Source organism: Chionomys nivalis, chromosome X, assembly GCF_950005125.1.
Source record: "Chionomys nivalis chromosome X, mChiNiv1.1, whole genome shotgun sequence".
Classification (NCBI taxonomy): Eukaryota; Metazoa; Chordata; class Mammalia; order Rodentia; family Cricetidae; genus Chionomys; species Chionomys nivalis.
The window spans coordinates 94466818-94492415 of NC_080112.1; the positions used below are offsets into that span (position 1 = coordinate 94466818).

General features: G+C 41.5%; 1 protein-coding gene across 1 annotated transcript in view; it reads right to left on the reverse strand.

Annotated features, from left to right (window-relative positions):
* The window catches only part of Vsig1 (V-set and immunoglobulin domain containing 1), a 109543-nt gene extending 84463 nt beyond the window's left edge, over positions 1-25080 (reverse strand). Inside the window, exon 1 of the mRNA XM_057760147.1 lies at positions 24991-25080. Within this exon, the coding sequence (XP_057616130.1) occupies positions 24991-24997 (7 nt within the window). The 5' untranslated portion in view covers positions 24998-25080. The remainder of the gene's footprint in view (positions 1-24990) is intronic.
* Positions 25081-25598: the final 518 nt, after the last annotated feature.

Genomic DNA, 25598 nt, shown 5'->3' on the forward strand with positions numbered 1-25598 from the left:
TCATGATCACAGAATGAGTTAAATAGCTTCCAGGTAGAATTCTAAGTTTCATTAGTTCATCTTACTTTCTGGTGATGCACACCGTATTCATTCTGATTTTTCTGACTTTGTGCTGTTTTCTTTACCTACCAGGCATTTTCTCCATTGTCTTATCTAATACTGTGTGGAAATTAAAGGACAGAAACTGGGTTATAAAGATTGATATTGGGCTGAGTAAGACGCTGTCAGTAATGAACCAGTCTTAGGAATCCATGTACAAATACAATCATACTTGAGAGTAATTAAAAGTTCAAGAAGGTTGTTGACGTGGGGAAGTGAAGAGCTCTCTTAAGGGGTCTGGAGTGGACTATGACAGTTGATGAAATTATAATGCAAATTATTTCCCTCTTTACTGTTTTGGAGAACTAATCAAATACATCCATGTAATCCTGTATTCTTAAAGTCACTCACTGTGCCTGCACACGTGTATATAATGTGAGTTCATTCATGTATGTGTGTCACAAGGGGGAAAAACCTAGGACCTTGAACATGCTAGTCAAGTACTTTAACAGAGAGCCATTCCCTAGCCATTATATCTTCACCAATTTCAAGCTTATTCTTTCTATACGGGCCCAGTAAATACTACATCTCCTTCATAAAACCTTTCCTTCATTATGAATTATAAATTTACGTAAAATCATCACCATAAGATATCACATGTATATTCTCTCTAATTTCAGAGAGGGAGAGGGGGAGAGGGAGAGAGGGGGAGAGAGAGAGGGAGGGAAAGAGAGAGAGAGGGAGAGAGGGGGGGAGAGAGAGAGAGACAGAGAGAGAGATTGAGAGATTCTGTCGTTTCTCTGCATGGTTTGGGTGTTGAAAAGTCTGTCTTACAGTGTTGCTAATCACAATTCCCCTGAATACCATCTTTCTATATTAGAAGGCTCTTATGACAGCAGAATAAAAGACATATTGACTATGTGCATGGAATATTGCTGGGGCTATTTGCATTAAGGTGCCTCTGCCTGCTGCATCCTATCTAGTGGACAGATGGATTTATAGAAGAAACAGCAATCACAGGGGCTTATTTCATATTTGTATCCTCCACAAAATTTAACACATTTGGAAAATAATACTCTTCAAGTTTTAGGGATGATTCAAGATGGAGAAAGTCTTCATGCAGTCAGGTCTGGGGCTCTCCTTGAAAACTACCAGTTGAGTCCAGGCTTACTCATTTTTAAAGCTTCTGTCTTACTAAATGTATCTGCATGTAAATGATCCGTGTCATTGCCGTGAAAAAGAAAAAAATCTTCTGTTACAGCAACAGATGCCTGTAGTAGCTTTTCTAATAATTTTTGTTTTCGATTTTAAAAACAAGGTTTCTCTTTTGTAATAGGCCTTCCCTGGCTGTCCTGGAACTTGCTTTGTAGATCATGCTGGCTTCGAACTCACTGAGATCCACCTGCCTCTGCTTCCCGAGTGCTGGGACTAAAAACATGTGCCACTACCGCTCAGTTAGCTTTTCTACTCTTTAAGTATAAGGTATAATGTTTCCCCATTTCCTTGAGTCTCAAAAGATAAAATGGAGCCGGGCAGTGGTGGCGCACATCTTTAATCCCAGCACTTGGGAGGCAGAGGCAGGTGGATCTCTGTGAGTTTGAGGCCAGCCTGGTCTACAAGAGCTAGTTCCAGGACAGGCTCCAAAGCTACAGAGAAACCCTGTCTCGAAAAACCAAAACCAAACAAACAAACAAAAAGGATAAAATGGTTTGAGAGGAGGGTTCCTTAGACCCCTTCCCAAATAATGCAAGCTATTTCTGTTTGCTGTCCTGTGTTGCCCCGCAGGATTCAATAGCAAGACCTTATTGCTGAAGACACCACACACTGGTACTGATTTGGAGGCTTCCTCTTTGCTGGCTAGCTTTTGCAGTGCTGGGAGGTGCCATAAACAGTTCTGCCCAGCAACAAACAATGCAAACTCCAATAATGACCCATCTGGCTAGGTATGCCCATTGGTTCAATAGTGGCATGGCTATTTTAGGAGTAATCATACATTTTCTGATTAATTAACGCACAATCCAAAGGTGGGGATACTAGGACTGTAAACCTGGCCAAGAATTCATGACTGGGGAGGGCCTGGGCCCTAGGGAAGAACCTACTAATATTGGTTTGTTAAACTGACATAGAATCACATTGTCATCTAAATATGCGTCTTCATACCTATACATAAGTGTAGCTCTTAGTCCTTATCTGAAAAGCTTCTCTTTGCAGTTAATGGCAAGTAATAAAAAGACTCACATTGGATCTGATCAAAGTGCAAAAAAAATAAGTTCCTGTGACTGTGGAGTATTAGGCTCTAAATGGGACACACAGACACACCCTCCCCCCTCCATGCTGCAAGGCTCAGAGAAGGTAGGAAAATAAAGGACAGACGTCAGAGTCGGAGGACGGATGATCAGCACACCCACAAGCTCACCGCAGCTGTGGCCACCTACACAAGGACCCCACACATTTCATCATGCCAAGGGGAAGGGCTCATCAGGCCACAGCTCTTCTCTGAGGGACTCCTAACAGGGAAGGGTGGCAGTGGGAAGGGGGGTCACTTTCTTCAGTGATGCAACTACTCATAAATTGCTTAACCACCTTCCACCTTTACTCATGCAGGCAAGCCTATTAACCTTAGAGGGTCACACAAACTATGAAAGTAGGAAGTAAATTTATAGGAAATAAGTGCTTTAGTGGGAGAATGGGAGATGAGACAGTTTAATGGGGCGAGGAGGACTCAAATTCATTATACACATGCATAAAACTGGCAAATAAAAATTAATTTTTCAAAATGACAAAATTGGTGTTCCCTCCCTGCCTTGTCTAATAACCTGTGCCACTAGCCCATCGGATTCAGGAAGCTGCCCCATTTCTACTTCTTGCTCTACAAACGTATCTAGTTTAAAAAAAGGCAAAATGATAGATTAAAAATTACCTGCTCTCCAGAGATCATTCATGAAGCAAATCCCTCGGGGAGGGGCAGGCCAGGCTAATTTCCTTGGAGTGTTAGAAATGTCTTGGCCTTGAAGGAGAGGCTCTCTCCAGTTTCTAAGGACTTGCAAGTCAGACCTTCCCTCTGTTCAGAAACCTTGAATTGTATAGAACCTTGGGATCTACTGGGAAAATGGCGCTTACCATGTGAGCATGAGGATGTGAGTTCCAGTCCACCCCAAGAACCCAAGATGGATGCCTGGGGTGTTGGGGCTTCCTTGAGTTAGACCTATTCTCAACTGCTTAAACAAATGTGTGCAACCATAGCACTTTCTACCTCCAGAAGAAAACACTAAACTCATTAACACATAGGAAGTGGGGGCAGGAGGGCCAGAAATTGAGGGTCATTTTCCCTGCAGATATAGTGAGTTGGTGGCCAGCTTGGGTGAGACCTGGGGCTGGTGGGGGCTCTTTGGAGTCTGTGCCCCTCCCAGAGCTGTTCTCTCTTCCAAAATTTCAAACAAAATCCTAACTACCTCATTTTTGTGTTGTCATTGCTGTGGTTGTTATTCTTATTTGTGTGTGTGTGTGTGTGTGTGTGTGTGTGCACATGCATGGCTTGCACAGCTCAGGAGACCACACTTGGAAGTCCACTCTTCTCCCATGTGACCACAGCGACCCAACACTGAGCCAGTGCGCTTACCATCAGAGTCGTATTGCTGGCCCCAACCACTCAATTTCTGTTCCTTGGAAACTGAGAGAATGAACGGGAAAATGGGAAATGTAGGAGAAGGACAATCACTCTGAAAGGAGATGTGTTGGGGAAACTGTCAACCAATCACATCTAGTTAAGGCGTGGCTACCTGGAGCCCAGGAAGAAAAACTGGGAGGACCTAGGTGCCTGCTCTCTCTCTCTCTCTCTGCTTAGCTCCCACCGCACAGATAGGAAGTCGGAGCTCCCACTCTTGTATAGTGAGTTTCCCCTTATAACCATTAAAATATAACTGTTATTCTTAAAAAAAATTACCTGCTCTCTCCAATCCTATACTATGACTTCACATGTCTTTTTTCCCCTATAAACTTCTGGGCAATGGGCCTTCTAACGTGGTGTGGTGGCTCACTTGAGAAGCTGATGCCGAGGACTGAAATGAGTTCCAGGGCAACCAGGACTACTGGAGTATAGTGCAAGACCCCATTTCAAATAAAAATGATCCATGCCACGTGCAACTTCTCTACCCAATCCTATCCTGCACATCCTTCTCCAGGACCTAGCCCAGTGGCCAATCCTCCTCTCCCTGTTCCCTCCCAACAGCTCTAGTCTGGCCCCACATTCAGTACCCTGGCCTAGTCCGATTAACCCCTAGGCTTTGTCAGGCCCATCTTGTGCCACATCCAGCCTTGCCGCCCCACCAGATCTCCTCCTAACACTCCAGGCTTGGACCAGGACACATACCCTGTACATCAGTCCAGACCCCTCTGCCCACCTGACTTTATTCCACTAAGCCATTTCCAACCTCTAGGCCCAACCCACATAACACATCCTCTCTTCCAATCCTATAGAAATGTTTGACTTAATGTGAGCTTTGTCATTATGAGGATACAATCTTTGTAAATATTCAGCCTTTTACATTTTTCCCAATTTTAGTTTTTTTATAACTTCATATGTGAGTATAATATATCTTTGTCACCTCTCCCCTCCTTCCTCATTATAGGTCCTCCTGTACCCCCAGTCCTTCTTAAATCCATATTCTCATTCTCTATATGTGTATGTCGGGCTGACTACTTAGGCACGGACTTACTCGAGGGCTTGTCTCTGAAGGAAACTGACTCTCCCTCTCCCTTAGCAGTCTCTGACTCCCATAGCTCTTCACCTATGCATAGGGTCTTGGAGCCCTTCACCTAGCCATGCTGGAATGTCAACTAGATAGCTAACCTTTCTGTTGTTAGGATCTCACTATGGAGCCTAGGCTGGGCTTGAACTTGCAATCTTCCTGCCTGAGTTTCTGAGTGCAGTGTGAGCCACTTGACTAACTTAGTTAATATTTACTGAACACCATCTGTTTTCTTGTCTTTCCCCTAGATACCCTCATTACTAATGGACCTCTTTCTAAGTACTTCCTAATGATTTGTACTAGTATATTTACAGAGAAAAATACAGTTTGAAGAGTAAGATTCAGACCCTGATCAACTGCTCATAGAAAATCCCTTTCCCACAGAATTATCCTCTAGAATGGGTACTCCTGGATTGACTCCAGCCAATCATTTTAAATAATCCATATCTTTTTCTCACCTATTTGGATAATTATGTATTCTTCTGATTTCAGCTCTGCTATATATATTCTAATGCTCAAAATTTGAGGTCAGAAAATTATAGCTACTCTGTGTGATCCTTAATTTTGCATTCAACATTATTGCACACTGCTCTGCCCTCGCTGTGTGCCGGATTATAAAGGTTGAGAAGTTGGCCTGAAATACAGTAGAAGCATGCTTGTTAAAAGACAAAGCGCAAGTGAAGTAAGAAACGGCACCACAATTTACACAAAAACACATAATGGCATTTGATCCCAACAAAACAATTTCTCCTTGCTGTTATTTAGAACCTTTATTGTAGCACACAAGCTGTAGGGTGACGTCACTGTTAGGCTACTCTACATTTAAAGAAGCAGTAAGGGTTATATCAATATCGACAATAAATATTCCATTCACATCTCTATTAAAACACTACTACAAAAGTCCCTAGGCTTCAAGACTTAATCACATTATGCACAGTTCCCTCTCTCTGGCTGGTAATAAGCACTCTCGAGCTTTTGAAACCAAAAGACACCACTTTGCTAGCAGAGCAGCAGTTTCTGTTGCAGCCTTGCAATCAGGTCTTTATGCTGAATTCAGTCCTGCTTCAATCTATCAAAGCGGCTTTCAACTACGGACTTCTTACACTAAGCCTTTACTTTCCATTCCGTGTACTGGTTCTGTAAAAGAAACGAATGGCCACATGGCCACTGGTAAGCTGCCAATGGAGCATAGCTGTACTGTGACTAAAAATGACTGTGTGTGCCATGTCAGCCCGCTGAGCTGGCAGATGGATCACAGAAGGCTGAGGTCTCCACTACCTGAAGTCATACCAGGACATTTTCATCCCCCTTGAGATTCAAAGATACTCAAAATGGTAGCATTAGCACACTAGCAGGTATAAGTAATAAAAATGCAATTGGTTTAACATGTAGAACCTCCTATGTACTACAGATACATCTACTAGGGACATTCACAATTGAGTTTTCAATTCAAGCCTCATATTGACTTCAAGTAGTCAAGAAGCAGTATTGTCTTCATTTAACAGGTAAGGATACTAAAGCTCAGAGAGATTAAGTTATCTTGACTACATAGTCAATAATAAATCTAGAATTTGAGCCAAACCTAGCAAGACCCAGGTCCCATGTTCCTTTTCTACTATAGGATTTCTCTTTGCAAGGAGAGACAAGTTGCCTATTATCTGCCTCTGCTCCTGTGTTTATATCTAAGGAAAGCAGGGGTCTATTGGTAATTTCATTTACTTTGCCATTTTGCCTACGTTTAGCCTGCCCTAAATTTCTCCTTTTTTTCAAGACCGGGTTTCTCTTTGTTAAGAGCCCTAGCTATCCTAGAACTAGCTCTGTAGACCAGGATGGCCTTGAACTCACAATGATCTATCTCTTTCTCCTGAGTGCTGGGATTAAAGGCAAGCGCCACCACTAATCAGCTCCATTTTTTACCTGTAGCTTTTCTTACAAAATCCAACATGGCTATCCTGTTGCCTGCCTTCCCACTTTGCCCATAACAATGAGTTACTAGAATGTCTCAAGCTTACACACTGGACAAATCAGTGGATCACACGGCCTTTGTACTCTTAAAATCCTTGAAGTCATTTTCACTTAAGTCTAGGAGTATTAGGTTCACACTTCTGCTGAGGACAGAGGAAAGAGCACCACCGCAAGTATCTGTAAGATGACAATCTACCAACCTTTGAAGGATCAGAGATTCAAGAAAGAAAACAAGGTGGGAAGACAGCCGCCTTCGCTTGATGCAGTTCTACTCACACGGGGATGAGCCAGTCGGGGTTCTTAGGCCAATGGGGAGACATCTGGCACCTTGTGGCACTGGGCATGTGAGCCTTATGATAAGGCAGTATGTGGTGAAGACTGGGAGAGAGAAAAGCAGAATGAGCCACGTGCTATTAAAGGACAAAAAGGAAGAAATGGAGAGGGTGAGGAGTGTGCCAATGGTGGAGGCCTGCTTGCCACCTGGGGCCATGGCGAAGTCATTTTGTGTTCCCATCAAACACAAGACCTATTTACACAGGAGAACATACAAGATTCTATCCAGATTTTGATATCAGGTATATTTCATGACCAGAGGCGAGAAAAGCATTATATAAGCAATCAAAATAAAGAGAGGCAATCCAACTCTAAGAAATGTGGGAGGTGCTTCAACAGATGTTCCTGCCTCACCCAAGACAAGACACACACATGTCAATAATGTGGCAAGTCCTTTTCCCATCACACAAATCAAGATCACCACAGAATCTATACCGGTGAGAAACCTTACAGGTGTCACCAGATGCTCAACTCTTAGAAATCATTAGAAAATTCGTGTAATGGGTACACTTAATAAAATTTCCTAGTATATCACACAGCAATTCATCATACCAGTCCTCCATACATTGACCAAGTTATTGCACAGATTCAAATCCTTTAATTACTTTTCAAAGTTTAGTCAATATTTAGAAAGTTCTAGAGTTCTTATAAATTTAGAAACAGTGTATCCCGATTTGAACTTTATAGTCATCAAACATTTGTTGTAAACTGAATTATTTGTGCATCCATTTTGGTGACATGACTATTCAAACATCAAATACTACAACTATGTAAATATACCTAGTAAGAACATTATTTCCCTGCAATTATTTCCAATTCCACATAGAAACAGCTTGTCTTTAACTTCAAGTATCTTCCTTCTGTGCCTTTGCAATCAAAATGTTAAACATTAAAAAAAGAAGGAAATCAACTTCACTAGGCATGATGATATATATCTTAATCCCAGTACTCAGGAAGCAAAGGCAGATGGATTGATACCAAATCCAAAGTCAGCCTGGTGTTTGTGGCAAGACTGTCTCAACCGACCTCCCTAATCCTGGAAGAAAAAAAAGAGAACTTAATTTTATCCCAAGTTTTCTACTGGCCAACCCTTTCATATGCAGCCTAGAACACAGCCTCTCCTGGTACTCACCACAAGGACTGTAGTTTACAGCGGAGGTGTTTCAACCCTTCATACAGAACCTGCATACCCTCATCGCCTAAAGCATCACCACTGAGATCAAGGTCTCTCCAATGGTGGTTAATACAGAATGCAATGCACATATCCTGACAACACAGTCAGGTTGGGTAACAGGTCTACAACATGCCAATATACAATACAGAAGAGGATGTCATCATCTCGGCTGCTCCAGGACACTGTAGGAGTCATTTAGAAAAAGATACTAGAAAAAATCTGAGTGCCATGTGAAAAAGACCATCTGGGCAGGGAACAGCAGAGATTGGGGTCAGGGATGCTTTACTCCCTCCACATGAGCTGGTTCTTCTCCCTCTCTCCCCCTTCCCTCTCGCCCCTCCCTCTCTTCCTCTCTCCCACTCTGCTTCCTCTAGAGATTCAATCACCAGGATAACAAATAAAAACAGAAAAACAACTTAATTTTAGGGGCTGCTGTAACATCATGAACTCTATCTGTACCTATACTGTTCCTGATACCCATGTCAAATCCAGTAACTGCCAGGCTGTTTGAATCCTTCACAGATCCATTTTAGTCTCAAAGCTCCAATGGTATTATGAATTAGCAGCAGTAGAAGTACTGTCAGGCTCTGGGTAGAGACGAGGACCCGGGCAAGAGGCTTACAACAAGCTGCAGAAAGGGGACAGTGTTGTGGGGAGCTGCGGGCTGTGTTCCTGCCGCCCCAGCTCCTGGTCGCCTAGCTAGCTTATGCCCCAAAATAACAACACACAAACTGTATTCTTTTAAACACTGCTTGGCCCATTAGCTCTAGCCCTTACTGGCTAATTCTCATATCCTGGTCAACCCATCTCTAATAATCTGTGTAGCATCAGTCTTACCGGGAAAGATTCAGCATGTCTGACCTGGCGGCTTGCTTCATTGCGTCTGTTCTGGAGAGGAGCGGCATCGCATCTACCCCAGAGAGGAGAGGAAATGGCATTTGAGCTCACTTCCTCTTCCTCCCCGCATTCTGTTCTGTTTACTCCACCCACCTATGTTCTAACCTATGAGGGCCAAGCAGTTTCTTTATTATTTAACCAATGACCTTCCTCCATCATTTCCCCTTTTTCTGTTTAAACAAAAAAGGAAGGCTTTAACTTTAACATGGCAAAATTACATATAGCAAAACAGTTATCAAGTAATAATTACAGTTACAATATTTACATATATTTTATCTTTATCATAACTAAGGAAAACTATCTTTTCTTCAACTCCATCAAAGACTCCAGAAGGATAAAATATTACCTAAGTAAATGAGAAGTAAGCAACTTACAAAACTCTAGAAATCACAGAGACATGTCGCTGCCTGGACAGTCACCCAAAGTTCCTCTGTACCGTTGGGGCATCCAATCTTCGGCCTACAGGTCCATAGTATCCAAAGACATTTCCATGAAGCAGGAAATTTCAAAGGCAGTTCAGTCACTATCTGCTGTGTCCTGCAGAATGTCTCGCAGACTCTTTCATGAATCAGGAACCCTGAAAGATCATCTCACCTTTAGGCAAGTTCAGCAGTCCTCTCTCTCTGCGGGTTCTCTGTGTCCAGTTTATACAATAGTCCAGGCAAGAGCAGTTTCTTGCCCAAATGGCTATCAAACTCCTTAAGTAGCCTCTTCGATGCCCATCTTCTTCTTGAAGTAGATTGGTGCTGCCAGGAGCAGACATGTCTCATTGTCATGAAAAGCCCTAAGTTATTAAAACACTTAAAATGCCACATTTTATAATCTTTGAAAGATATGAAGAATGCCTATCTAAAATATATCTATGTATATCTAGAAAATCTAACATGACTACAAGCTTGACTATTATTGATTATCCATTAACAACCTATATACATTACGTTTTTACATAAAGTACACAATCACAATACCTTAATCAAGATCAGAAATACATATACATATAATAAAATTGACCTTAAATTTCTATCAATAAGGCAAAATTTATACCTATGCAAATTATTCATATCTATATCATATCCCCCTTTAAATGTAAACGTTTATAAACAATATTTGGGAATATGGGCGCAGTTTTTTCTCTCCAAACTGCTTCCTGCTGAATGGGGGCACTGTTATTTAGGTCTTTTATGGTATAACCTGTGTGCTAGATTCATCTCAGTTGGCAGCTGAGCGAAGCAATTTTTTGAGGGTGTTCACAGCAACCTTTCAGGAGGACGTGGTCTATCATATCATATTGGGATGGAAGCAATCTGCAGGGTGTCATCGTCTGTGAAAACAAAAGAAACTCTTTTCCAAAGTATCATGTCCTTAGATTCAAATTCTGAAGTCAAGGTATTTTCCAAATATCTATGTTGGATTAGTTCAGCAGCATTTATAAACAAATATCTTTTAGCAGATGTTCCTCTTTCCTCAGCATTCAAACAATTCAAAGAGAGCATAATAGCATACAGTATCAAGATTCTCTGTGTATTTTCCATCTTTGTATGGCTTTATTTTAACCTCTATTTTATTTTTCCTTTTATTTTATATTCTCTGTGTGTCTTTGTCCTGGAATAACTCTGTGGACCAGGCTGTCCTTGAACTCTCAGAGATCCGTCTGTCTCTGCCTCCCAGGCATTGGGATTAAAGGTGTGTACTGCCACACCTCAAAGTCACAGAGGTCAAACTCCCTCTGCCTCCCAAGTGTTGGGATTAAAGGTGTGTACTACCACACCCAATTACTTTTTCTTCCTTTTTTTTTTTACTTTAAGAACTTTAACTTTTAGCCTGCATATATTTTTAAACACACTGTAAATCATTTAAAGTTTTCTTTGTCTTTGAATCTCTCTTTACTGTATATCTCTCTTTTTCTGACCACATGAGTCTTTAATTAACCAAGCAATATAGGTAGGATTAAAGCCGTGGCTTTGGCGGCTGGATCCAGCCCATTCCTTAGCTTTCCAGCCTCATGGCAGAGGTACTGCTGGAGCCATTTTTATCGCCACAACTCTGTGGCATTTCAAAGTCCCTACCAGCAAGCAAGTTGCAGCATTCTGCTCACAGATCACACCCATTCGGACTGACTGCCTGAAAGAGTCAGAGTTTGCCCTGGCAGGACAGACCAGAAAGCCAGCATTTTAAATAAAACAGCACAACTTTTTTCCTGCTATGGCTGAAAACAAACAAGCACGCAGCCAGCTTTTATCAATACCATTTAAGTGTTTCGTGGCAGGACCTCTTAATGAGCTGCAAGGTTTCACAGCTGAAGCTGAGTCAGGACGCCTCTCTTAGATGAGAGCACTTGCTTGCCTCTAGCAAGCAGAGCAGACCCGAGAAATTGCTGCTACCAAGAAAACATGCTTTATTCTTTCCCAAGCTTTCTCAGGCTTTCTGTGGATTCAGTTGTCCACACGTTGGGGGCCAGGACAGTCCAGGGTTGGAGAGATGGCTCAGCAGTTAGGATCACTGGCTACTCTTTTCAAAGGGCTTAGGTTCAGTTCCCAGCACCCACATGGCAGCTCCCAGGCATTTGTAACTCGAGTTCTAGGAGATCCTACACACTCACACAGATATACGTGCAGGCAAAATACCAACACACATAAAAAATAAATACAAAAGAAAACAGAAAGGGGACATTCAGAAAGCCTGGAGAAATGGAAACATAGGGCAGCTAGTAAGGAAGGCAGCAGAGAGTCCATCTGACTCCCAAAGGTTAAAGCCCAGGAAAAAACCCAGGACAAGAACTTACACAAGACTCTCAGTGGCGTCTTTTCTGTGCAGCAGACCTGCACAAAGATTTTGGGCCTCTGTATCTCCAAGGACATTGCCCAAAACAAATAGCTCTTTCAAAGTCTGACTTGCAAGAAGAGAGCATTCGTGAGATGGTATGTGCTCAAGCTACCCAGAGAAAATGAAAAATCTATTATTACAGTTATTTTGAATTTTTGAGAACATCCTACCAATCTCCCTGCTTCTTCTCTTGAATTCTAGTTCCTACCTCACCTTCCCAAAGAATCCCCTTGTGATGTCTCCAGCACACAGGGGGTCTCTCCCACAGTTCAGCTGATGTTTATTATATAAATGTCCCTAAGGGCAGCCTTGTAATTTGAAGAACTTGTGATAACATCATTCACATCTAGCCCCATATCCAACATCTGTAGCTATTCTTTTTTATTATATAAAAGAATTTTAAATTTAAATATACTCTGACCATATTATTCACCTGTCCTAAATCCTCCCAGATCCTTAACTACACAAATTTAAGTTCTTTCTCAAAAAACAAAAGCCCAATACAACAAAATTCCCCCCAAAACAAAATAAAGCATTCTGTAACCAAATAAAAGCACATAAAAAACTGTTGAGTCCATTTATATGTTGGCCAACTACTCAAATGAAACCTGCCCTGGAGTAGTTGCTATAGCCAGTGTCACTCTATTGGAGAAAACTGATTTTCCCTCTCTCAGCAGGTGTAAATGACAGCAGGTCAGTTGCTAACCTTTACTGATACTGGTCAAACTGGATGGCTGCATGTAGAAGAACTTGCTCAACCATGTTCATTGCTGCTCTATTCATAATAGCCAGAACCTGGGAAACAACCTAGATGTTCCTCAACAGAAGAATGGATAAAGGAAATGTGGTACATTTACACAATGAAACTATTATATAAAAAGAGAATTAGTAGTAGTAGTAAATTATTATAGTTAAAAAGGAGGATAAATAGATGGCTATGGATACATGAGGGTTCTAAATGGGAAGATCAATAGGGAAGAAAATGGGAGAGGAGAATGATGAATATGGTGAGGGACAACTGAAACTAAGGGACATCTGAGAGGTAGTATGGAAAATTAATACCATAAAAACTTAAAAAATATATACATATATGAAGGTGATTTAAGTGAAATTGCCAACTAATGGGGGAGGGCACAGAATTCCAACTAGACATCTCTTGTCACATGTAACTATTATTTATGTAGTTAAATGTGTGTAATTTGTTGGTTCTACTCTTTAATCTTTGGGGGCCTGACACCCAGCTCCCAATAAATTCACTGAGACTTATTCTTTCCTATAAATGACTGGCCTTAGCTTGGCTTGTTTCTAGCAAGCTTTTCTCATCTGAAATTATCCCATCTACCTTTTGCCTCTGGGCTTTTATCTTTATTCTATATTTCTTCCTTTACTTCTTACTCTGTTGCTGGCTATGTGGCTGACCCCATGCGTCCTCTCTCCTTTTCTTCTGCCCTTTTCCTTTCTCTATTCTATTTATTCTGCCTGCCATGCCCATCTATTTCTCTCTCTTGCCTAGCTATTGACCAGTCAGCTCTTTACTAGACCAATCAGGTGCTTTAGACAGGAAAATGGCAGTTTCAAAGAGTTAAACAAATGCAACATAAATAAATGCAATACATTTTTTGCATCAGTAAAGAAATATTCCATAGCATAAATGAATGTTAATACATCTTAAAATAATATTCCACAACAAATATGAGTATAATTTCTAAAAAATGTGGCATGCTGCTGGAAAGCATATCAGATTTGGTGGTAGATTTTAGAATCCCATCCTTAGTATATCACTTAGCTGTATGAAATGAGAAAAGTCAAATTTTCCTGGATCCCTGGTTTCTTTAGCTATACAATAGAGATAAAACCTACCTTACAGAGTATAAACATTGCACACAATGAACTTCTGAAAAACATATCAGGCATTCAAACAGTTCCACAGTTATTACATGCCACATATTTCTTAGAAACTTACTCTAGTTCCTTCACTTTACGGTTGGAGCCTCTGAAACCTTCACAGAGACACTTCACTGTTGTCACCCAGCACATTTTGACTATGTGAAGTTTGCATTGAAATAAAAAGAGAGGCAATGTTATGATAAGGTCTGAGATTGGACTTTAGCGGTCCATGGCGAGTAAGAGACAGACACCCCATGCAAACAGTGCTCATGTGGAGGGGTTTTATTGAGAGAAAGAGAATGGAAAGAGGGGAGTGGAGGGGGAAGGCCAGTCTCTGGGGACAGGAGTGGCAGAAAAGAGAGACAGGCAGAGAGACAGGTGGCACAGAGACTTACCTGCCTCTACAGAGGAACTGTGGGAAAGAGAGCAGGAACGGATGGAGCTTGTCTCTGAAAGGGGGCTTTTGCACCTGTGTACAGACTACATAGTGACGTAGCAGCCATAGGACCCTGGGCTGGCCAGGGTACTGCTTGAATGCATCCTGCCAGGTGACAGCGGGCAGGACGGCATCATGTCTGAACCCCAACAGGCAAAATAATCAATAAAAAGGCTCTGAGTTTCTTGGAAGAAGGCTAGACACAAACTGTAGGAAAGTATGTACTGGGACAAACTGGCCACTACAGCAGACTACCCAAATCATACCCACAATACCACATGAGTTGAACGAACAGCAACAGAGAGAAGTCCCCACCTCTTGCACATGTCACAGCTTTCTGCCCCCATAGCAATGACTTGTGAAATGCAAACCAATGAGCCCCACACTGGGAACTCAGAAAAGGTTGGCTTCCTGATAGAACAGGTGTTGGGAAGAAATACTGATCATCTAATCTTACTTTAAATCCTCCTATTAATGTAGGACTGTCTTGGATTTTCTTCCAATACCCAGACAGCATATTTGATAGTCCTACATAAAAAATTTTATATGTTCACTATTACCATCCTTAGACACTATCACCATCATCCATATAATATATCCTCGTGGCATAAAGAGTGGTTTTTGCTCACTTTTCTCTATTCTATCTCTTTTTCTCTGGACTAAAGTTCAAATTCCTTGGATTATTTTCCATTAACTTTTATTCTCTCAACATAAAGAATTTCTAAATATACACTACAATTTTTGAAACATCAATATTCTTCTGACATATTATACTTCAAACTCAATTTCAAGGAAGTTCATTTATTTATATATCAATTTAGAAATTTCAAATAGAGGCACTTTGTATACAATGATTTCTCAAATAAGCTCTTTAAAAGCTTTCTCATTAAAGACTTTTGCACTAAACAGAAATTATAGACACCATGAGACTTACTTCACTGTGTCAGCTTGGCTAGATCACAATACCCAGAAATCTCTTCTACATGTTTCTGTGAAGGTAAGCTTTCAATTTCCTATCAGGAGACTGAATAAAGTACTGTAGATAGGTCTTGTCTAGGAAGCTGAAAGCAGTAGTGGAAAAAATTAGCATAATCATAAGAGGAGACTGGACACGAATTGCAACATAGGCTCTTACCTGGGTCTCTACCCTGCAGATTTTGAACCTTAATTACATTAGCTGATCTGTCTCTGTCTGTCTTTCTCTGTATTTCTGACTCTCTGTTCTGTTTCTCTGAGAATTCTAATACATACATAACAAAATTTGTATTAATGTGTGAATACTGTTAGTTAGGTTTTCAATTGCTGTGGTGAAGCACCATGAAGAAAAGCAAGTTGGGGAGGAAAGGGCTTATTTGGCTTGCACTTCCACATTGTAGCTCAATGTAGGAAGTCAGGACAGGAATTCAAACAGGGTCAGAACCTGGAGGTAGAGCTGATGCAGAAACCATGGAGGCGTGCTCATTACTAGCTTTCTTCCCTAGGATTGCTCAGCCTGCTCTCTTATAGAACCCAGGGTCACCAGCCCAGGGGTAGCACCATCCACAATGGACTGGGCCCTCCTCCCCCATCAATCACTAATTAAGGAAATGCTCCACAGCCATAACTTATGAAAGCCTTTTCTCAATTGGTTCCTTTCCTTTCAGATAGCTCTAGGTTGGGTCTAGTTGACATAAAACTAGCCAGCAGGATACCATGAACCTTAACATTAGATACATCTGGGTTTAATTGTGTCTTGTTTTTCCATGTATTTAATGATGTGAGTCTTCCATGTCCCCTCCTCTACTGAAGTTGAAATAATATTCTGGACCTCTCCGAGCTATTACAGAGACTAAAGGAAATCATGAATATAAAGCATTTCACACAACAGTTAATACAAAGTAACTATTCAATAAATGTGAAATATGAAACATTTCCAGCTGAATATAAATTCCCATGCTAGCCATGTTACATAGGAACATTTTGGGAGACTGCCACTATTACTGTTCTTTTCTGTGACTCCTTGCATGCATTTTGATCACAGAGATAACATCTATATTAGAACTTTATATTTTAAAAAATTCATTGCAAAATGGTAACTAACAATAACAAATTAATTGATTCTGTAATTTGCAATTTGGATATTTTCAACTTTCACAGAGATTGCAAAGTGATGGCTGCCAATTTGGTTTCACAAAACTCAAGCTCACGGAGCCAGTGATTGATGCTAAGAATGGAAGCTAGCACCCCACCAGAACCAGAAGAGCTGAGGCACCTGTACCCAATTCAGAGAACAAAGGAATGACCCCATGCCTTACTCACGTCCCCCCTCACTGAAATAGAAATGGGCAAGAATGATACGAATAAAAACAACACATTATACTACTGTCATTTTCCTCAATGTCTCAATATACAGCTTTGCCGTTTTAATCATTCACACAGAAGCTTCATTCTGGAACCTTCCAGGGTATTTGTCACAAATTTCAACTCTCAGATACTGGTTGGTTTCAAATACTGAGAGGAAATCCCTGACACAAGAAGTTGGAGGTGGTTCAAACACAGAAAAATTGGTCTGTGAAGGAAATGGCATCTCAGGAAATGAAGTGGTTTTGGTAAGAGGTGCTTCCTTATATCTTAACTGATGGAATTAATTAATTATTTAACAAGTTACTGGGTGCTTATCACTGTGACAGATGCTGAAAACAGAGATACCTAAGACATAAGCTATGTACTCAAGGAAAGAAAAGTTAACAGGAAAAAGATTATAACATCATAAATGACAATCTAGTGAAAAAATACCATAAGATATAGAATGTGTTACAGGAACACAGAAAAGATACACAATTTAGCCTAATGTGAAAAAGCATTTGAAAGATCAAGAAATATGGGAAAGAAATACCTGAGCACCTATATGAAGGGGAAAAGAAATTGAATCAGAGTTATGGGCATGAAGCAATGGAGGCAGAAAGAGGAAAGACTGGACGTACTCACATGGAGCGACCTGTGCAAAGAGCCAGGAGGCAAGAGAAAAGAGGGAGGAGGGTCTATGTTTGACAGGCATATAAAGCTACTCACCAACTTCAGTTTGATCTCGGGAATCTGCATGGTGGAATAAAAGACTAACTCCCCAAAACTTGTCCTCTGACCTCTCTACGTGTACCTTGATACATAAGGACACATGCAAACATATAACAACTAAATGTAAAAAAAATTAAAATTATCTGTCTCTCCATCCATCCATATCACATGTGCTTTCCAGGTAGTTGATCTAGGCAGGAGATGGTGCCCAAGAGACAATTATGGAATACGGAATGAGAATCAGATGCGGACACACTGAGAACTTTAGACAGCAGGGGGATAAGACTCTGGTACATGGCCGCACCCTGAGGTGAGGAGCAAATCCAACAACTTGCTTGAGGGTAACAACAGAGACTGAAAACCGCAAGCCCCTGGTTAGTGGTAGTCAGTAGACAGTTCTTCTAGGGGTGCCTACCTGCCATATGTGCTTGGCCGCAGACAGGACCGAGAATATTGGGCCCAGGTCCAAGGGATGGCATGGTTTCTACAGCATCCTCCTCCCTACAACAGAATGGATTACCGCAGATGGGATCTGAAAACAGAGCCCAGTAGGTTGAATTCTGGGATCCCTCAGCTCTCCCACTCCAGTATAGATCTCAGCACTTTGCTCTCCTTCACTCTCTGGTGCATTTAAGGGGCAGCCCTCAGCTTTGCCACCAGCCAACCAGGCTGCAAAGCTGGGTGTAATGAGCAGCAGCTCTGGGGACTCAAAGACGGCAAAGCTTTTAAAGGGAATGAAGGCCAGAGGGGCAACTGACTTTGAACTGGCCAGAGCTCAGTACCAGCTGAGCTGGAGGAAAGACAATGATTCCAGAATCAACTTACCATACACTTCTCTGAAGAGTCCGGTACTAGAGAACTAAGAAAATATACACATTTCCCGTTTGCTGCTGTTGTTCTCTCCCTCCCTCTCTCTCGCGGTGTTATTTTAGTTTTTTTAAGTTGCCAAACTGGCTGGTTTTATGTTAACTTGACACAAAGGGAGTTACAAGAGAGAAAGGAGCCTTAATTGGGAAAATGCCTCCATAAGATCTGGCTGTAGGGCATTTTCATAATTAGTGATTTATGGGGAAGAGCCCAGGCCAGTGTCAGTGGGGTCACCCATGGGAGCTCTATAAGAAAACAGGCTAAGCAAGCTATGAGCAGCAAGTCAGTAAGCAGCACCCCTCCATGGCCTCTGCATCAGCTCCTGCCTCCAGGATCCTTCCCTGCTTAAGTTCCTATCGCGACTTCCTTCAGTGATGAACAGATATATGGAATCATAAGCAAAACAAACCCTTTCCTCCCCAAGCTGCTTTTGGTCACAGTGATTCATCAGAGCAATAGTAACCCTAAATAAGACAGCTGCCTTCAGGTTTTCATTTTTATTCTTGTTACCGTTATTCCCTTCATCTAATTTTATCTATGTTTCCCTTTGTTTCCCTCACACTCTTCTGCTTTTCTATTTCCTTTCCAACTCTCTACTTTTATATAATTCACTTATCATTACAATTACTTTAATTTCTAACTTTGTAACTTACTGTGGTGGTTTAATGAAAATGGCTCCAACGGGCTCATGTATTTACATGCTTAGCTGCCGGCTGGTTTGAGAAAGATTAGGAGGTGTGTCCTTGTTGAAGGTGGTTTGTCCTCCTTGGAAGAGGTATGTCACTGGGTGTGAGCTTTTGAAACCCACGCCTCTCTCTGCCTGCTGCCTATGGATCAGGATATAATGAATGTTCTGGGCTTCTGTTCCAGCGCCATGCCTGTATGCTTGAAGCAAGTCCCCAGTTAAATGCATTTTTTTTTAATTGAAAAAATTTCTGCCTCCTCCCCGCCTCCCATTTCCCTCCCCCTTCCCCACTCCCCTCCCCCTCCCTCTCCAGTCCAAAGAGCAGTCAGGGTTCCCTGCCCTGTGGGCAGTCCAAGGTCCTCCCCACTCCATCCAGGTCTAGGAAGGTGAGCATCCAAACAGGCTAGGCCCAAATGAGGAGCAAAAGGAGCAAGGAAGTCAGGATCGCGAGGGGTGTACCCACCCACTGAGACAGTGGGGCTGATCTATTGGGAGCTCACCAAGGCCAGCTGGACTGGGACTGAAAAAGCATGGGATAAAATCGGACTCTCTGAACATGGCTGACAATGAGGGCTGATGAGAAGCCAAGGACAATGGCACTGGGTTTTGACTCTACTGCATGTACTGGCTTTGTGGGAGCCTAGCCTGTTTGGATGCACACCTTCTTAAATGCGTTTTTTTAAAGAGTTACCTTGCTCCTTACGTCTCTTCACCAGCAATAGTGACATAACTAAGACATTTATACTACATTCTTGTTACCATTTGTTTGTACATAGTTATTGGTGGTACAGCAGTTGGCTTTAATTAACTTTAATAGTATTTCTGTATCTGGATTGGTTTAGTATTGTGCTGTAATATCAATTTGTTTTCTCCTCTGTGACCATTCCTGAACAGGGACACTTTCAAGGAAATGGTGCTCATGAAGAAGATCCTAAATCAACTGAGGAGAAACACCTGTGCAAATTACAACTCAGAAACCCAACCCCCCCCCCCCCCCCAAGGTAAAATGACTCCTCCAAAAGACTGCAACTTCTCAACTACAGAATCTAAACATTCTGAAATGGCTGGAATGTCAGCAAAGAACTCAGAAGTCTCATGGAAAAAAAGTGATCAAAGAATTTAAAAAAGATTCAAGCAAACTGATAAATGAAGTAAGTAAAACCAATTCAGGATCTGGCGAGGAAATTCATCAAGGAAATTGAAATTAGGAAAAGAAAAAAAAACTACTGGAAATGAAACTCAATATGTCCAATAAAAACAAACAACAATGAAAAACAGTGAATAATACCACCAGTAGACCAGACCAAGCAGCTCAAGAAAGAGTATCAGGGATTGGAGATGGAGAGATGGTAGAGAGCTTACAAGTACTGACTGCTCTTTCAGAGGACCCAGGTTTGATTCCCAGCACCTACATGGTATCAAACAACCAACTGTAATCCCAGTCCTTTTGTGGCCTCTGCTAATATGGCATACACATACTGCCCCAATACAAACATGCAGGCAAAACACCCATACACATGAAAGTTTTAATTAAACAAAGGCAAATAATATAAAAAGGAACCAGCACATATCTCTCAGTAATACTCCTAAATGTAAATATCTTAATCTCTGCTTAGAAAACACAGACTATTTGAATAAATTTAAAAATCAAGATCCAAATGTACCAGCTCACTGGTAAAGACATTAAAGCAAAAGGATGGAAAAGCATGTATAAATTCAGCAAGTGAATGCTGAAAACAAGCAGGAGTAACTATAGTTCTAATAAAGTAGTCTTAGGCAAAAGTTAGAAAACAATATGATCACTACATTGTAGTGGGAGCTGCAGTGGGCTGCGTTCCGGCCGCCCCGGCTCCCGCATGGTTAGCTTTATGCCCCAAAATAACAACACACAAACTGTATTCTTTTAAACACTGCTTGGCCCATTAGCTCTAGCCCTTACTGGCTAATTCTCATATCCCGATCAACCCATCTCTAATAATCTGTGTAGCATCAGTCTTACCAGGAAAGATTCAGCATGTCTGACCTGGCGGCTTGCTTCATCGCTTCTGGCTCTGAGAGGAGCTGCCCTGCATCTGAGCTTACTTCCTCTTCCTCCCAGCATTCTATTCTGTTTACTCCACCCACCTAAAGGCTGGCCAATCAAATGGGCCAAGGCAGTTTCTTTATTAGCCAATGACCTTCCTCCATCACTACATATTATAATGAGGGGTACGCTCAATTTCACAAAACACTACTTGACAGAAGAAAAATTAGTTCCAGACTCGATAATAGTCTATGATTTCAATATCTACTGTCATTAATAGACAATGGTCTGTCTCATCATTAATAGACAAACCACTCAGATTCAGCGAAACTCCAGAGTTACACTGCACCACAGAAGAAAGGGACTTAACCAACATCTATAGGGCAATGTAAGAAACAGCTCTACAATACACATGCTTCTCAGCATCAAATGGATCCTTCTCTTAAAAAAAACACATTCTAGGCCACAAAACAAATCGAAAAGAAATAACTTCTTTAATTTTATCAGGTCATAATGAAATCAAACTACAACTCCATAGCAAGAGAAACTACCTAAAATATGCAAACATGTAGATCAAGCAACACTCTGAAATGATCATTGAAGAAATCAAGAAGTATGTATAAGCCTGCTCCAACAAAGTCCGGTAGGGTACCTGGAGTCAGGGGTGGGGGCACTAAGGCTAAGGAATGTCAGATGAAAGAAGCAGACAGAAAACACAGGATAGATTCAGGGGGTGTGTTGGTAAATACCAATAAGCCCCAAATTTATTCCAGAGCCTGCTTAGACACAAAAGCAGAACAAGGCACAGCACAGTCAGTATCTAACCACAAGACTACTCTGTCCTTGAGCAAGCAATCTTATTCTTCTGTCTGGATGTGCCCTCAGCTGTACACCAAGTTTGTGTCTTAGTAGATAATGTATTCTTTCCCACGAGTGTAATCAGAAGTTTTTCACAGCCGTCAAGGAGGCAGGCAGAGAAGGCACGCTTGAACTCAATTGAGTTTTAAGTCAGAATGGACTCCAGGTGGAAATTGAGTCACATGTGGGCTACCACAGAAGTATATTTAAAAATCCTATATTCAAAAAGTAAAAACACAATTTATTCAAATTTTTAGAACAGAATACAAGAAGTTCTAAGAGGGCAGTTTGTAGTTATGAGTGCTTGAATAAAGAACTCAGTCACTGTGCAATCCCTGCTGAAAGCAGCAGCTATTGTAGGCTGACTGCAGGTCTCCTCCTTTCCTTCTGCTTCGTGAGATGCAATCCCCCAGTCTCATCCCCAGCTGTACAGTAGAAAACCTGTGGCAGCCTCCCCGACACCAACCTCCACTGGATCCTACATATCTTCCCCTCCTAACCTCCCTTTCTCCCAACTCTTGTATCATCCCAGCCCCCAACTGCAGCAGACACTCCCTGGGAACCCACAGGCCACTTCAGTCAGGAAAACGGGTGGGCTGACAGCAGCAGATCTTCACCTCTCCCTCTGCTCCTCCGAATCCAATCCCTACTCTAACCCCCAGCTCTGCAGCAGAACACGTATCACAGCCTCCTTTCTCCTATTCCCATCTCCAGGGGATCACACTGATATTCCCTGCCAAACTTCCTTTCCCCTGACCCATTGCTTTGTCCCAGCTCTTAGGAACTGCCAGGCCACTCTGACCAGGGAAGCAGAGAGGCTAACTGCACATCTTCTCTCCCTCCGAGACTCCTCCAAGCCCAATCCCCCAGTCTCATGACAGCTCTATAGAAGACCTGCTGTGACCTCTTCTTACTTTCTGCTCCCATTCCCATGGGAATAACTAAGCAGATTCTGATGGAACATTCTTCTTTCTTCCCTCCGGTGAAGGTCCTTTACCATCCCCAGTCCATCCTTATTCCTAAGTGTCAGGTCCCAATACCCAGAAACACATTTTACCTCAAATCCCCAGTCCTCACACCAATCAGGACCAATCAGAAAATTTTCCTCCCAGACAACACACAATCACCACACTCTCCTAAGAACAAGAGAGGAAACAGAAACCAAGAAACAAAACATCCACCCAACAAAGCCAAGTCCAGATATCAGCACCTAGAATTAATCTTCCAAATCCCAGATGCCTAGATGCGAGCATAAAAACACAGTAACAGCCAGGACAATATGTCTCCAAACATCCCAGCAACCCTACCTGAACAGGCCCTGAATATTCCAACATAGCTGAAACACAAGAAAAAGGACCTTAAAACAGCCTCTTTGAATGTGATAAATATCCTTAAAAGAAATAAATCCCAAAAGGAAACCTATAAAAACACAAGCAGTTGATGGAAACAAAACTGTGACCTGAAAGTTGAAATAGAATCAATAAAGAAAATTCAAACTGACAGAAAGCTGGAAATGAAAAATTTAGGAATTCTGACAAGATCCACAGAAGTAAGCTTCACCCCCAGACTACAAAGGATGGAAGACATAATCTCAGGCATCAAATACATAGTAAAAGAAATGGATACATTTGTCAAAGAAAATGTTAAATATAAAAACTCCTGGCACAAAACAGATAGAAAATATGGGACACTATGAAAACAAACCTAAGAATAATAGTAATAGAGGGAGGAGAAGAAACACAGGTCAAAGGCACAGAAAATATTTCAACAAAATCATAGAAGAAAATTTCTTTAACCTAAAGGAGATACTTATCAAAGTACAAGAAGCATAATGAAAACCAAATAGATTGGTACAGAAAAGAAAATCACGTTGACACATAATAATCAAAACACTAAATGTACAGAACAAAGAAAGAATATTAAAAGCTACAAGGGAAAAAGACCAAGTAATATATAAAGGCAGACCTATTAGAATAAGATCTGACTTCTCAACGGACTCCTTAAAGCCAGAATGGCCTGGACAGATTTCTTTTTTTTTTTTTTTTTTTTTTGGTTTTTTTTTCAAGATAGGGTTTCTCTGTGGTTTTGGAGCCTGTCCTGGAACTAGCTCTTGTAGACCAAGCTGGTCTCGAACTCACAGAGATTCACCTGCCTCTGCCTCCTGAGTGCTGGGATTAAAGGCGTGCGCCACCACCGCCCGGCGCCTGGACAGATTTCTGCAGACTCCAAGAAACCACACTACTACACTCAGCAAAACTTTCAATCACCAAAGACGGAGAAAAATAACACATTCCATGACAAAACCAAATTTAAGCAGTATCTATCTACAAATCCAGCCCTACAGAAGGTGCTAGAAGGCAAACTACAACCCAAGGAGGTTAACATATCCATGAAAACCCAGGGAATAATTCCAAACCAGCAAAGTCCAAAGAAAGGAAATACATACAACAACGACTGTAGGTAAGGCACACAGAGGTCCTTGGGCTCCCAGATGAGCACCGCGACAACCAGCAATGGTTTGCATGCACAGTTGTCTCCTCAAAGGATTATATGTATAACCTGTTTTCCACCCAGAAAGCTGAGAAGGGATGCTATGTGGCCTAGTGACCTCTGTGCTATCTGTATCGCCAGGCCACACCTGCATCCCCCTCCATCCTTCTCCTCAGATCCTTATCTTGATCATTATTTCTCAATCTATAAAACCCACCTTTTTAGGAGACATTACATATTCTTTAAAAACAGGAGCTCAGGTAGTTTACATCCTGGTGTCACACTGTCTTTATGATGGAGACATCACACCAGATTCGTCCCCTAAATGTCACATGCAGTCAATCTATAGAACTCATCTTTATGGAAGAGGTCAAGCATACTTTACAAAGAGTTTCAATGTAATCATGTCTTTTTTTTTTTTTTTTTTTTTGGTTTTTCGAGACAGGGTTTCTCTGTAGCTTTGGAGCCTGTCCTGGAACTAGCTCTGTAGACCAGGCTGGTCTCGAACTCACAGAGATTCACCTGCCTCTGCCTCCCAAGTGCTGGGATTAAAGTGTAATCATGTCTTAAGCATTGTTGTGCACACGGGATTGGGTTATCACCATGAAACTTTTTTTCCAGATTGTGTTTTGCTTAAATATGCCTGAAATAAACTATCTGGTGAGAGACTCCAGCTGTCTGAATCAATACAGCTACTGACTTCCTTCTTACCATACATGCATCAGCCCTCTGATGGCCTTGGTGGTCTCCTCCAGAAACAGCAAAATGGCAGGAATCAACAATCTCTGGTCTCAATTCCCCACTAAAAAGATATAAAGTAACAGAAAGGATGTAAAAACAGGAGCCAACCTTTGGGCTGCATCCAAGAAACACGACTTGGGAGTGCAAACTCATACAACCATTACAGAAATCAGTGTGGCAGTTCCTCAGGAAGCTGGGAATCAGTCTACCTCAAGACCCAGCTACACCACTTCAGCATATAGCCAAAGGATGTTTTATCCTACCACAAAGACACTTGCTCAACCATGTTCATTGCCCTGTGTTATTCAGAATAGTTCGAAATTTTAAACAACCTAGATGCCCCTCAACAGAAACATGAATAAGGAAAATGTGGTACATTTATACCATATATAATTTTATATTCAGACATTGAAAAGTGACATTGTGAAATGTGTAGGAAATGGATGAAACTAGAAAAAAAATCACACTAAGGTATTCTAGACTCATAAAGATAAATATGGTATGTATTTGCTTCTATGTAGATATTAGCTATGAAAGCAATAATAACCAAGCTACAATCCATAGAAGGGTAGGCAGAG